Source organism: Telmatherina bonti (assembly GCF_933228915.1).
Source record: "Telmatherina bonti genome assembly, chromosome: 6".
NCBI classification, from domain to species: Eukaryota; Metazoa; Chordata; class Actinopteri; order Atheriniformes; family Telmatherinidae; genus Telmatherina; species Telmatherina bonti.
Genome location: NC_136624.1, coordinates 19,135,051 through 19,150,744, shown reverse-complemented (window position 1 = coordinate 19,150,744; position 15,694 = coordinate 19,135,051). Strand labels below are relative to the sequence as shown.

At 39.0% G+C, this 15,694-nt stretch overlaps 1 protein-coding gene across 4 annotated transcripts in view; it reads left to right on the top strand.

Moving 5' to 3' along the window:
- The window catches only part of LOC306756848 (dedicator of cytokinesis protein 3-like), a gene marked incomplete at both ends in the record, with an annotated part of 190,548 nt that overhangs the window by 149,695 nt on the left and 25,159 nt on the right, over positions 1-15,694 (top strand). For all 4 annotated transcript variants that reach the window (XM_079241741.1, XM_079241740.1, XM_079241742.1 and 1 more), the window contains 11 exons: positions 4,774-4,855; positions 6,257-6,317; positions 6,569-6,716; positions 7,834-7,922; positions 8,765-8,890; positions 10,686-10,810; positions 11,576-11,738; positions 11,959-12,065; positions 12,749-12,920; positions 13,515-13,612; positions 14,593-14,676. In XM_079241741.1, the coding sequence (XP_079097867.1) occupies positions 4,774-4,855; positions 6,257-6,317; positions 6,569-6,716; positions 7,834-7,922; positions 8,765-8,890; positions 10,686-10,810; positions 11,576-11,738; positions 11,959-12,065; positions 12,749-12,920; positions 13,515-13,612; positions 14,593-14,676 (1,255 nt within the window). The remainder of the gene's footprint in view (positions 1-4,773; positions 4,856-6,256; positions 6,318-6,568; positions 6,717-7,833; positions 7,923-8,764; positions 8,891-10,685; positions 10,811-11,575; positions 11,739-11,958; positions 12,066-12,748; positions 12,921-13,514; positions 13,613-14,592; positions 14,677-15,694) is intronic.

Here is a 15,694-nt window from a genome sequence, read left to right as displayed (position 1 = left end):
GAAATATTAACCTATTCTTGCACTCAGCAGTATAATTGGTTTGACATTGACATTACTGCGATGAGCTTGTTGAATTATTTTGCTCTTAAGTTTCTCCTTTCTTTGTCTAAAAGTTTGAAAGTTTCTAAGTGCAACAGGGAGTTAGAAAATGTAGAGTCTGAATATCAAAACAAAAAATGTGATGTAATGCTCAGGGAATAGCGGCCATATGTTTTCACTTGCAAACACTTAAATCTTAACTAATCTTTACTTCACTAATCAGAGGCTGTAATGTAAAAAAAAGGATGTAATGTAAAAAAGTGCAGTATAAAGTCTACATTTAGTCATCAGCTTTTTCTACTCAGCAACACTGTAATGTCAGAGGAGGCTCTCTGTAATGATAGAATATGGTGGAAAATCTATTCAGTCTCTTGCACAGAAAAAATGTTGCTGTGAACATATGTAATGTAAAGACAAAAGATGTGGTAACGCAGAATTACCAGCTGTGTCATAATTCAACTAAGTCAGGAATAAAGTTGAATTGAGGTTAAACTGGCTCATTCTGCTGAATAGATACAGCTAACTGAGGATAATTCACGTGTGTCAATGTGTGCATATTATATTTCAGCTTTCGAGGGACGGTTGTCAGATCAGGACATTCATTTGGCTGTGATAAAATACTACTGGAAGTGTAATTCTTCTTTTTGCTTGTCCTTTTCATCAGAGGTATGGAATTTAACGATGCTACCAGTGAAAAGCTTAAACATGTTTTCCATTGGAATGAATAGAAAAGTCACGTTCCTAATCATTTTTCAAGGTTTTCTCATGATACAAAAAACTGAACCAAATATATACAAGAAATGAATCTGTGCTTTACAAAAAACTTGAAAAAAATACTGAGCCCACCAGTAACCTTGAAGAGGCAACTTGGAAAGCTGGTACAGCCAAATATCTGCGACAAGTAAAGCAAGTACTAAGAAGTCAGCTCAGTCTTAAGAACAAGATCCGGGCCATTTACAACTGTGCCCTGCCAGTGATCGGATACCCTGCTGGGACAATGAGTTGGACAACAGAGCTGGACAACAGAGGAAGTTCAGACCACAGATGTTAAGCCGGTCACTTTGTATGGAGGATTCCACCCCAAGTTCAGTGTCCAGAAGCTATACGCTAAGTGCAAAGGGAGGCCGAGGACTAGTGAGCATCAGGACCACTATTCAAGATGAAACATCCAAGCTCCATGAATACATCAGATAAGTTGGCTCCAAGGAACCAAACACTTAGGAAATGTCTCCAGCTCTGGAAACTGGAGGAGACCGAAATGAAGGAACCGTAATGAAAGGACAAACCCCTGCATGGGATGTACCACCAACAGATAGGTAAAATGGCTGATAAGTCCTACCAATAGCTAGAGAGGGCTTGACTGCACAGAGACACTAATCCTGGAATACCAGTGCCATTGAAGCCCAGGTCCACCACACCAGGCCAGACCCCAGGTGCAGACTATGCAAAGAGGCCCTTTAAATAATCCAGCCCCTCACAGCAAGGTGCAAGATATTGTCAGGAAATGAATAAATGGGATGCCTTAACCAAGTAGCCGACATAGTTTAGAGAAACATCAGTGCATAATATGGACTGGAGACCCTTAGGTTTCAATGGGAAACAAGTCCCAAGGTGATGGAGAATGAGAGGACTAGGATCCTGTGGGACTTCCAGATTCAGACTAACAAAATGGTGATGGCCAAAACAAGTGGACATAGTGATCATGAATCAGCAGCAGAGGAAGGCCGTATTGATCGATATAGTCGTCCCTAATGATGGAAATATCAGGAAAACAGTACATGAGGATCTGTAGAAATACCAGAGGCTAAAGGAAGAACTGGAGAAAGCCTAGAAATGGTACCCACAGTCAGTGGAGCACTGGGGGCCATGTTCTTCACACTTGAGAATCGCCTCTAACAGAGAACAACAGACATACATCTCCACCCAGAAGATCGCAGCCATGTAGGACCCTAAAGCTCACAGGTCTCTGGTTAGGGACCTGAGCTGGAGGTGAACAGCCACCCACCCTACCCAACCAATGTAAAGATAAGTTTCATTAGCACAACCCCAGTACCACATACTCTATAATATCTCCATGAACTGTTCAGAGTTCCTGAGAGAGTGCAGCTTCATATTTATACTTCATTAACAAATCATCAAAGTTAATGTTTTTACTGATTGCTTACTTTTAACAGAGGAGCTCCCCTGGCAATGGATAGCTTTACTGTTGGCTCAGATGGGATTTGCACCATTTTACTTTAACATTCAAAGCATATTACACCATAGCCACGGCCCCATATGGCCCCAAAGCCACAATGACCATTGATATCTAAACACAATCATGTAGTTTCTGGTGTGCCCAGATACACTTAACTGAACTTGCACAGACAAACAGAATGATTTGTACAGCGACATGACCACATACTGAAGGAAAAGGAGAAATGGAAATCAAGACAAATGAGCTAATTTGGTTGATGATCAAACAGACAGAACTTGGAATAGTAGTCAGTCAGTGCAGCCTCCATATCTGACACACACTTGGATCAAAGTTAGACAATTTCCTTCCACCCTGACCATGCATGTATGCGAGCCATTTTTCTTGAAGCTAGGTTCTTGTGCAAATGTGTCATATGTTAGAGGCTGCATAGAAATGGCCTGGAAATGATTGGTTCGCATGCATCTCTGTCTAAATTGCGCAAGTGCCTGTTAATGTACTCCGTGTGCATTTGATTCAGTGCATCAATCCATCGAGTCATGGAAAAGAAAATAAATGCTCCATCTGTTGTAAGGTCTTACATATTAGAGCCTTATAGAAACTGTGGGACTCAGAGGAGTACAACATGACATTACATTTTCTTGTTCGCTGGTCTGGAGCTTTCAGGTGTGTGTCAACACAAGTTCAAAGAGGAAAACATCAGCAATCATCTTAAAATGGTAATTGCTGATGCCCATAAATCAGTAGTCTTTGGTGTCATGTGCATGTGTGTATAACATGCTTGAATATTTGTGTTATTGTATGTTTGTATACGCAAGATTTTTCCTTAATGCATCTGTTTTGTGCATATTGCCTTTTTAATATCACAGACATAGAAATGACAATTAATCTTTGGTTTTGTGTGTGTGTGTGTGTGTGTGTGTGTGTGTGTGTGTGTGTGTGTGTGTGTGTGTGTGTGTGTGTGTGTGTTAGCTGCACTATGTGGTTTAAAGGTTGCAGTTGCAAATAACTTCAAACGTGTATGTGTATTATTTTGTCTACACATTATCCACAGTGTCTCTGAGTCTTTTGCTCTTTGATACAAGAAAAAAAAATGAGCCAACAATAAGAAAACATGAGCCATGATTTAAAGTAGAAACCGGCACCTCACTCTTCCTCTGATCCTCCTCGTCCTCATCTCCCACCTACAGCAACGGTTCCACTCTCCCACTGTTTGGGGAAAATACATATTTATTTTCTTTTGTTGTATTTGTTAGGGCTGTGGTGTCTCTGGGGGATTATAATAAACTGTTTAGGTTGTAGACTCCGACACAGTCTGGTTTGGGGATTTGTCGGCCTTTGGTGCTGATGGCGTTTTGCAGGAAATTGTAAATTTCAGCATAAGCAGTAACCTCAGACTTGGCGAAACAGATCAAGATATATACAATAATAAAATCCACCCAAGGGATGAAGTCTGTTTAATGAGATACTGTTTACAGCAGAGAACATATTTGTTCCATTAAAGTGAGCCTTTCATATGACTGATAAAGTCACAGAGAAAGATATTAATGATTTGGATCTATCGTATACTAATGCACTGAGGTGATTGTTGGTAGTTTATTTGAAGTATCTGACGTTGACTGTGTTATTGAAATGTTCAGCATTGGAATCTGATCAGTCTCAGTTGTATGGACAGGATTTTGTCGACCGTACATCATCATAAAATACTCAATATTACTGGATAAGATGTGACAAACATTATAAGCTTACCTAAAATATCCTGATGTCAAAGAATTAAAGTAATAAAGCTCAGTTACTCTGTTGTTATAGTTAAGTATAGTTATAGCTCTTCCTCAAAACAAGTCTTCCATGTGTGCCTCACGCTTAGATTTTTTTTAAAAAACATCTCTTATTCTACTTTGTGCCTCTAAGGTTTACTGTGTTATTGACAGATACACCACTACCGAATAAAAACATATCAGCTTAGTCACATTTCCTGTATAAATACAGCTAAAGGTAAAGAAACAGAGTTGCTTCTAACAACAGGCAATACTTTGCTGTTCCCTGTAGTAAAAGTATCAGAGAGATCCTGTTTTAGAGTTTCCTAAGTGTCGGCGCTTCGGGGAGAGAACAGACGAGGCATTTCTTGCAGAAATCTCTTGAGGATGCTTCGTGTGAGCGTCAGAGGTAAACTGTGAGTAGTTAGAGTAGAGTTTCACAAAATAAAGTCTGGTTTAGCAGGATATGCAAATGAGACATTGCAGCAAAAAGAGTGACATGATGAAATTTGACTGGTGTGATGTTAAATCAAAATTATGCCAAACTTGGTTCATAAAATGTTATTTAAAACTGATTTAATCTCCAAGTTAATCTGCAGGCCTTAAAACTAGCTATAGAACCTTCAAACGCTTCATTTCCTCTTCTCCTGAGACCGAGATGAAGGACTTGAAGGAGATGAAGCAGCATCCCTGCAGGTGGGGAGGAACCAGAGTTTCGCTGGGGAGCATGTGGTCATAAACCTTTATTTTACAGATAGCTGCTGTTCTGGTTGTGTTTTATAGTGAAAAGTTCATGGTGAGACTAAACAAGAATGGAGGACCAAAGAATCCCGAGAAGGTGGACCGGCTGTGCGCTCTTTTTACGGTAACAAACGCAAACACACCTATAACATCAAAAAGGTGCTTAAAATGTAAGTCGCTGGTAGTTTGACAAGAGGAATTTGAACCAGCCGCGAGAAAGTGTGTAAAAGTGAGGCTGCATTGCCCCCTGTTGAAAAATATAGAAATCTGCAATCCAGAGGGGTGTGTTACAAATGAAGTTCCACACAGCCAAGCTTTCTATGTGTTCGCTGACTTGACAAAACCTCAGCTTTTTGTCGTGGTCAGCTGGTCTTTCCTCCACACAAAACACACAAATCATCTGACAGGTGTTGAAATAAAGAAAGAAATGTTGACCAAAAACATTTCTTTTTGGTTGTGAAAATGAAAGCCTGCTTTACATCATGACAACTTCACATGAAGCTCAAACAAGCTGACTTGCAGAGTGCCCCTGGTGCTGGGTTCAACCGGTTCCCATATGTAATGTAACTCCTCTGTTGTTAAATTGATTAGGGACACTGTGTACCATGTAAATAAAAACAGAATTTAAATATGACATATTATTATAGGTCTCATAAACTCATGTTTTATCCCTAAAAGAACATAGATACCATATCAGGTATTAAAATTGGAACATTTTATCATTTCATAAAAATATATGACCATAGGTGAGGGTAGGAACGTAGATCGACTGGTAAATCGAGAGCTTCGCCTTCTGGCTCAGCTCCTTCTTCACCACGACAGACTGGCGTAGAGTCTGCATTACTGCAGACGTTGCACCGATCCATCTGTCGATCTCACGCTCCATCCTTCACGCACTTGTAAACAAGACCCCGAGATACTTAAACTCCTCCACTTGAACTTTTAGAATAATAATGATGATAATATTAGACTGAATGCTGAAAAGTTTTCAGAGAATTTACATTTTATTTAGCTTAAATTCAGAGAATAAAATGTCAACACCTACATGTGTTACAGAGGTTTTTACTATGGTTAATCAAATTGTTTTCTGGCAGCCGATTGACTGTTCAACATTACTTCAGCATTTGCTAAATGCTTTCAGTTTTGTTACTGTGCCAGGTATAAACTGTCTGATAACATTTATCAGTGACTACATCCACAACTCAAAGTGCTTCAGAGCAGTCACAGAGCTTATCCTAAATTACCGCAGTTATCTCATCACTTTTGAAGGGAGCTTAGTGACACTGAAAACTCAGACTTCCACTTGAACAGAGCTCATTAAGTTACTAACCTCATTTCACCCCTCTGATGAAGATCTACATGAAAACAAACCAGCAGAACCAACCTCCAGACTGGAGGTGTGGAAATCCTCTCTGATCTTTTCCACTTTGAATCTTTCCGTCGTCTTATTGGAACAGGGCTGATTTTGATTAACAGTTAGGTGTTGTATTCTTAGTAATGTTTATCTGTCTCTTGGACTCTGCAGGACCTGAGCAACAAAGACATGAAACGAGACCTTTATATTGTTTCACAAGTTATTCGAACAGGTGAGACCGTAGTAATGGAGTATTTTTAGCTATTAAATCTGTTGTTTTCAGCCGACGACACTGAAAAATGTACTTAGGTCACATATAAGATGAACCTACTATCATTTTCAAACTTACTTCATATAATTTTTGTCTATTTTCACATTTTACTGCAAACACAAGCATAGTTTTGTCTTTATGTGTGACTGAATGGCTGTGTCAGGATGTCCTTTGGTTCTCACCACATGACTCTCATATTTTTCCTGATGCAGGCCGAATGCTGTTAAACGACAGTAAAAAGGGTCCTCCTCATGTCCAGTACCGCCGACCATACGGCTGTGCAGTCCTGGCCATGAGTGATGTGCTTCAAACCATCTCAGAACTCAAAGAGGAGAAAGACTTTGTTCTTAAAGTTTATACGTAAGTGGCTGCACATCCACTGCTCATCAATAACAGTGTTATTAATAATTAATTTGTTTTAATCTTTCTGCTGTATGGCTGGAAAACATTTCAGTCTTGTGTTATTTTGGGATTAGGAGTTTAATAAAGAAAAATCAGAAAAGCCAAGAGGAATGTTGATAAGAGTCTAATATAATTAATATATAATAATATTCTTTTGTCATGTATTTTACTTCCTTTTAATTTTAATTCCTGTATCATGATCTACTGTTTACTACACCTACTTCTTGTCTAAATTCTTTACCTCATTCAGCATTGTGGATTTTTTTTCATTTTCTATCCTTTTCTACTTTCTCTGCCTGACACACATAGAAATGAGGGAGAAGCTCCTCTGAGCTACAGACTGTTGCTGCTTCATTATGCCTTCGGCGCTCCTCCACTGTCTCACACACTCATAGCTTATGGCCGAGAGGAGGGGCTCTCCCTCAGCTAAAACTTCTGAAAACTTGCCTGCAGGAGCCCTAAAATGCTCGCTGTCGCAGCATGATGTAACTGTGTGTATATCTGAGTATGTGTGTGCCTTGCAGCAGCATTAGCTCCTGAAGACAGTTTGTATTTCATGGATGGTTGCAGATTGTTCAAGCCTAGTGTGTATGTGTGTGTGTGTGTGTTTATATTTATGTAAATGTTACTGAAAGCATCAACATGTTTCTGAAACTGCAGGAAAATGCTGTTTTTTTAGGTTTGCTACAGAGAAAAATGTAAAAATTAACTCAGGAGGCAGACTTTTTTCTTTCTTTCTTTTGTCCAAACATTTGCTTTTCTACATAATGCAAAAAAACTGAAATATCTCACCCTAAATTATTACTTCAAAATAACTTCAGAAGAAAGAAAAATCTGTATAAACAGATATTAATTTTCTTTTAAATGATTTCAAGCAAACTTCAGTCTGTTTGAAAGTACATTATAAATGTGTGCAGTTTGTAAGACCCTCTTGCCCTATCAGTAACTAGACAACTTTTTAACATTTTTATTTAATAAACTATAACAAAATGGAGATATTCATTCAGGTTTTCAGACTATCTACTGATAAAAACTTTTCATTGTTTTGTTCAACATTATGTTTTTTGCTCTCCAGATGCAATAATGAGAACGAATGGTACCAAGTCCACGAAAACATCATTCGCAAGTCCAGCACCAAATACACAGCACCCAGTACCAACTATGGTAGGTGTGTGCACGTGTGTGTGCATGTGTGTGTGAAAGTTTTCACATCTGTAACTGAGTTAGTGTGAGATGTACTGATTTGTATGCAAATTAGATATATTTGTGTTGAATTTCTAAATGCCCTCTTCTATCATGAATTAATTCACAATTTATTTCAGAGACTTTTTTTTTCCTATCTCAGGTCAGTCAGAGGTTGAGAAAGCTTTCTGTAAATGTCAGCATTATAAGCCGCTTTCCTCCATACTTACCTTCTGTGTTACTTTCTTATTTCACATCATGAGAAATGGGCCTGCTAATGTTAAATAAATAGCAGTATTTAATGTTGCAGACGTCCCAATAGTACAAAACAAATACACAAACCTGCCAAGAGCAACTCGTTTACTTTGGAAAGCAGCACGCCATCTGACTGATACATGCATGTCATCACTTCACATCAACTGGAAAATCATCTTAATGGGTGTCACTGTGGGGGATTCGCAGTCCGTACCCACATTACACTCTGTGAACTCGTACTGCCCCGAGTCACATTCTTCCAGCTCGACTTTTTGGTCATGTTAAGAGAAGCGGTGGTTGATCTGTCATCTGCTGTATTTCTGCAGGATTGTTTTGCAAATAAGAAAAGTAAACGGATTAACCTTCTTAAAAAAGAAGTGATTTTTGGTTTTTTTTTTATGATTGCAAAACTGAATTTCATGGTTGAGAAACTGCACAGTTTATCTAAAGGGAGTGTTTTTTTTGTTTTTGCCTGTAATTTTGACCTTTTGTCCTTCTCTCAGGCCTCTTTATGTAGCCGTCAAACAACTTATTCTCACTTCCCTTCTCCTCTTCATCAAACCCTGCAGGTCTGATCATCTCTCTGCAGCTGCTTAGGGGTGACATGGAACAGGTCCGCAGAGAAAATCCACTCATTTTCAGCCGGGGTGTGGCTATCACACGGAAACTTGGATTCCCAGATGTCATCATGCCTGGTAAATCACATGTTTATGTTTGGCAGGTAACAAAAGCAGAATTAAGGTTTTATCTGGTAAATCTCCCAAAGACAAAGAATTAGTCTATGCCCAAGATTTTGACTATTTTGAACACGTTAATCATGAAACAGACAAATACACAATAAGCTGCCATGCAGATGTGATGTCCTTGTTTTCAGCTTTTTCTCAACATTCATCGGGATTTAATCTGACACAAAGCTTAACAACTGGCTGAAGGCCTACTGGGTGTAAATGCTGCAGAATGTGGGGATTATGCCACATGTCATACTGACCCAGTCTGGACCAGACATTTACTGTCTGTTTCTTCTGAACAAAGATCTCCTCACTGAACAAAACTTAGAAAATTGAAGCAGTTTTTGTATTTTGTATTTGCTTATGATTGTGATTCTGAAATGGGCATTTTAATGACAACTCAGAATTAAGGCCAGATCTCCAATAATCAAGGCTTTCTGCCTGCCCAGACTGTGTTTTGTCAGACTATAATTTAGCAAAACTATTAGGTTGTTCTTGTTAAATCTAGTAAAGTGGAATCATGGCAGACATCTCACAAGCTTCCTCTCTGTTGGCTTTAAATGAATATGGCACCACGCGACAGAAAACATGACAAAATACATGCATAAAAGAAACTTGGGATGGTAGCAGGAATTTGATGGGTTACATAAATTACTCTGACATAAGGGGGCTGATTAAAGATGTATGAGGTTACTTAACATTTTTGTAGTGTTTTATTAAACTCACACATGTATAAATCTCTTCCCTGCTGCCCAGTGATGGAGCAGAGAAATGAGCTCCAGACAAATACTGTAAATGGCACAACTACACTACTAAAAAAAACAAAACAAAAAAGGAAAATTAAATGGCTTATTAATACACATTGTGTTTTTTGTGTATGTCAAAACCTTCATCACAATATAGTTATTGTCAAATTGAGAAAAATAGATCATAAGGTAGAAATCATTGTTTCTTCTGTTCCTGTGAAGTTCTACTAGAAATAAAACTCATATTTTTATGTATTTGGCATTTAAAAGTAATCAGTTTTAAAGTCGTTGAGTTGTTGTTATTTAATTACAACGTATGTTTTAGGAAAAATGCCCTGATTATTAACCGTTGCCCCTTTCTGATTTCTAACATGCCAGTCGTCCCTTCAAAAGATTCATGTATAAATCTAATAGTTGTGCTACATTTCATATTAAGCATATACTTTCCATCCTTTGGGAGATCCGCATTTACTCTTAAACTGTGCTCTGAAATAGATGTGGAAACCGCAGGGCTGCACTTTCAAACACACATGCGATGTGCTGAGAGGTCTTTCACACCTCTTTCACACACATTAACCACTCCTTCCCCCCGGCAGTGATGGAGTGAGTATTTAACTCCCATCCTGATATATTAGAGGTGACACCTCGTCTATAGGGACAAGCTGAAAATGACAAATGAATCCACACACATGTTAACACAGGTCATTAGTCTTGTGTGTGCTATTAGAAATCAGCTTTGTGAGACCATGAATGCTTCTGTGTGTGCATGAGGACATATTTGTCTCTTTATACACAGATAGCGAAGACTTTGTTTATAAAGTTGTATGATAACATGAGTGTGTTTAAAACATTTATAGCCTTTTGCCATGTTTACATTCATAATGACAAATGAGGAGGCTGATGTTCACATTTAACTAACAAACTGGACTGTGGCAGGGCTTTTCGTTTGTGTGTGTGTGTGTGTGTGTGTGTGTGTATGAGTTATTCATGTGTTAACATGTCCTTCCTGGTCCCAGGTGACATCCGTAATGACCTGTACCTGACACTGGAGCGAGGAGATTTTGAGAGGGGAGGGAAAAGCGTTCAGAAAAACATAGAGGTGACCATGTATGTCCTCTACGCCGATGGAGAAATCCTAAAGGTGAGGAGGTGATCCTCTTGTAAAATAAAACAAAAACATTTCCAACCTTTTTTGTTCCTTTGCTTTACCTTCTGGTGAGTCGATCAAATTATTTCAATCATCTGAACCGAGAGGGGAAAGGGAAATGCAGATTTTATTTTAACCTGGTAACAGTGACAAAACATAATAATTGCTCCATTCCTCCAAGCCGCTGCCATTTAAAGAGCACTGGGTTTGTACTGATCCAGGTGAAAGTGTATTTTTCTCAGTAAACCAAAGATGTGAACTAATCTGCAGGAAGATCTTAGCTGAGATGCGTTTAAATCAAATGAAAAATGGGAAATTTTCTCTAAGAGTGTGATGTTGTACCCTGGTAATGTTTCTGTCTTGATCTTTAAAGATTTTCTTTCGAAAAATAAACAAGCTCTTTGGAGAAATCCTGGTTAAATAAATGGGAAATAATTATACCAACTCTTGAAACTGAAAAGTATTATACTTTTAAAACAGGCTTTGTTTGAAATTGATCCCAGCATGATCTTTTAAAGATGTGCAGACGTGGACGTAGTTACCACTGTGTTGCATCACTTAAAACTTGTGTATTTTGTCCCTTGAGTAGATTTAAGTAGCTACTGTACTTTCATAATATTGTGACTCTCCATCTAGCATCTATAATTAATTTCAAGTAAAAATATTTCTTATATTTATTATGTTGAATCCACCATCTTTCATCAGTTTCCATCTAAATGTCTGTTTGTGTTTGTTCACACACTCTGTCTCCCTCTGCAGGACTGCATCAGTCTGGGCTCAGGTGAGCCCAATATCCCCGAGTACCGCGCCTTCGTTCTCTACCACAACAACAGCCCTCGCTGGAGCGAAGTCATCAAACTACCCATTCCCATTGATCGTTTCAGGGGGTCCCACCTGCGCTTCGAATTCAGACACTGCTCCAGTGAGTTTCATCCAGTCGGTAGAGCCACCAGTGTTGTTACTGCAGCTTAAAAGTTGATGGAGTTTAGATGTGAGCATATAAAAAAAAAAAGGCATGACAGATGAGTAAGTTCAGTGGACAAACACGAGTTGCTCTGCTTCCATAGAGAAAATTCAACCTAAATAATTGTTTTCTGCTGTTACATCTACTTTTTTTTTCTCCATTTTTACTCAATCTACAGCAAAAGACAAAGGAGAGAAGAAGCTTTTTGGCTTCGCTTTCACTCCTCTGATGAGGGAGGATGGAACCACACTGTCTGATGAGAGCCATGAGCTTTATGTCTACAAGGTCAGAGAAGTTGCTGTTAGTGTCTAACTATCCATTTGTGCATCTAATGGTCCACTTACTGATTTTTTTAAGACACATCGACTTCCCTTGTTTGTCATAAAACTAATTTACTGTTTCTTAGACCTTCTGAATAAAATTCTCTACAAACTGTTATGATTAGAGACACTGTGAAAATGTTTTGACTTATTTCCCATTGAAGTAGAGTTGCAAAATATATTGTTTAAGCATCATCATCACAATGTACATGTGTGCAATAGTCACGTTGCAAGTCCTGCAGTGTTGGAGGTAAATGAACTCAACATCTGTCTATCTATGACCCGTAGACGTGGATGGCAGCACTCGTCCATGTTTAGTTACGGCTGCTCCTAAATGAAACATGTACTCGGGACCCATAGCACAACAAAAACAACAACAACAAAAGTTAACAAAAAGAAAAAGCTTTGAAATAAACAAAAACTGACTATTCAAGTCTTCATTTGAGAATTCCTGCATTTTTTTCATTTCTCAAAATATAGAAAACGTTTGTCAGTTCTTTCCAGCATCGTGCAGACCTACTTTGGGATTATGATTTAATAAACTGAGTTACAGATGCACTCTGGATTTGAATATTCAGTGTTGAAATTCTTAAATAGTGTAAATTTCTCCTCTTCCTTCCTCCTCTTTGTCCTTTCTCTTGGCCTCAGTGTGATGAAAACACAACTTTCAGTAACCATGCCCTCTACCTGGGCCTGCCCTGCTGTAAGGAGGACTTCAACAGCTGCCCCAGCATCCCCTCCAGCCTCATCTTCCAGCGCAGTACTAAGGAGACCTTTTGGATCTCCACACAGCTCTCCTCCACCAAGCTGACTCAGAACGGTACACAGCAGATCCTCTTTTATTTAAGTCTATATTTAATCAGACTGTAGAAAGAGATTAATTTTCCTTCAGGCATAGGAACAGAGTAGATTTGCATTTATAATCTTAGTTTTACTGCAAACTCTCTGAGAGGGAACATGTTACTTAACACATTATGTACAGATACCAAATGTATCTGCAACACAGTCACTGCTCGCTGCGGTGATTTATGGACTCTGACCTGTTGTGGACCTTCTTTATGATGCCTGTGGCAAAGTGAGGGGCTGTTGATTTTTGAGGGTCAAGTGTTGCAGCGCTTTACTAAACAGGAGTGTTTTCTTTAAGAGCACATTAAACCTGCAGTTTTACAGAGCTGTGAAGAATCTCTTGGAGAGCATTTCCTGTAAAAGTTTCAAATATTTTTCTTAGTTTTCTAAGATTTTTCTGTTTCATGTTGCGTTATTTACTTACCAGCACCTTTTAGTTTGTTAATACTGGTCCGTTCTGTTATGTGTGACTTGTTCTGTGGGTCAGCTTAGACCCTCATGGTGTTGTGTCACACTCACTGTGTATCTTGTCCCTCTTATGGTTGTTGGTGTTGCTGTTGTCTTCCAGTGGACCTCCTGGCTCTGCTTAAGTGGAAGGCCCATCCTGACCGGGTCATGGACATCCTTGGACGTCTTCGTTATGTCAGTGGAGAGGAGATCGTCAAGGTAAGGTTTAGTTGTTTAGTCCAATGAGAAACAAATAATCCAGGTGTTTTTATGTTAGTATTTTTTATGGCAACTGTGTCAAGAAAATTGGACATTTGTCCCATTAAATGGAAACATGTAGTTGCATTTTCACCGCATACTGCAGGCTGTTCTGTTCTTGAAAGGAAAAACCTTCATCTTAACCATTATGTGCACTTTAGTTTTGTCTTTAATTTTGCATTGATGCTTCTCACGTATTCCGTTCGTGTCCCAGGTGTGACATTACATCATAACAGTTATTTCCACGGCTGTCTGGCAGCTTTTTCAAAGCATCTGAGGTGTGAGGCTGCTGGCAGCGCTCCTCACTGTGGATACTGATGATTTAACCTTTCTGTCAGTGACTGAACTGAATGTTTAAAATCAGAGTGGATGTTTGTTCTGCTGGGGAACATCTAGCCGTAATATGATCACTCGGTGATGGCAGATCCCATTAGTGACCCTAAAAGTAAACTTGTAAAAATCTGTGACAGCTGAGCCAGCTTCCTGTCGTGGTTACCAGTATCTATAAACACACTGGACTGTGAAGATGTTTGAGCTTTGAGTAATAATCAACAATATGTAAAGCGCAAATGTTTTCCCTTTTTATAGTTTAATGAGAAAAATGTAACAAGTAAAATAAAATATTTTGATTGTGTTGCTGAATCGAATCTATCTTTGGGATAATAAAAAATAGATTTTGCACAATCTATTTCAGCGGTCTAAACATGGCCTGGCACGGCAGTTTGTGTCATATTTGTAGGGTGTTTACTCATTAACGTAGCTGGTCAGACTGATGTTTTCAATAAAAAAGTGGCTACAGCAGGTTTTATGCTTCTCTTCGACCCAAGTTATCTGTCAGCAGTCATGTGGTGTTTCCTAAATTAAAACACTGAACAACTGCCTGATTACTTACAACTACAAAACCAGTGTTAGTGTCACTAATTATTCTCCGTTTGTTTCAGTTTCTCCAGGACATTCTGGACACCTTATTCTCCATCTTAGATGATAATACAGACAAGTATGGACCGCTGGTGTTCCAGTCATTGGTAAGTGTAAACCATAAGTGTAAGAAATCAACACAGTAAATTAAATTTAAACAGTGTGAGTCTGAACATGAAGACAGGCACCTACAGATTAAGGCCCTCAAACGAGACAGATTAATAATGGATGTGACACACTGTCAGTCTCACTTAATGGTGAATTGTCAAGATTTAAAATATTGCAGACACACTGAAAATGTGTCAGACTCACTCACAGACTCTTTTACACCGAACGATTGGCTCTCTTTGAGTAGCAATCAGTTTATTTGTTGGTGAGAAACATGTTGTCTTGTCTGATTTGCTTTGCAATGCAGCAAATATGTCCACAGGAAGGGTCACGGCAGTGGTGACAGGAAGGAAGTGGCTATGGGAAATTTTCAGTGTGTTATACAAGTAATGTGTGTTTTGTTAGTAAGGTTGTTAAGTGGATTGAAGAATTTAAAAGACAACTGATAATTTAATAATTAGAGGTAAGGTAAGACATTACTAAAAGACACACAGCTCCTTTGTTTACTTTTTTTTTTCTAATTTGTACAGCAAACTGTGCAAACCCTCTCCTGCACCAGCAAGCTTTGTCTTGTACCTCCTGCCAACAGTCAGCTGTCATCTTTGCATTATCAAGTGCTTCCTTGTTGTTTCAGATGCCAGCGAATTAAGGAGGTACCGCAGGGGGCCTTTTGTCGCTGTGAGCTCTTAATGTCAGCTTAGTGCAGATGAGCCTGAAGGAGACAAGAGAATCCAAACAATGACAGCGGATTTCCTTCACTAATAAAGCCACCAGGAACCCTTGCTGGGGTCAATAGTTCAAGGCTTGATCTGTCTGCTTGGTTTACACCTCACATAGACTTGTTGCCTCGTCAAGAATAATTGTGAAGGAGGACTAATCTCCTAATTTCTTTGCCTTTCTGCCTGTCTGTGAACTCATCAACTATAATGTAGTAACAATGCCTCCAGCTCGTTGTCTTGTCAGCTGATGAGCAGTTAACGGATATGGAGGACAAGACTCGCTCTGTGCTCTGCTCTT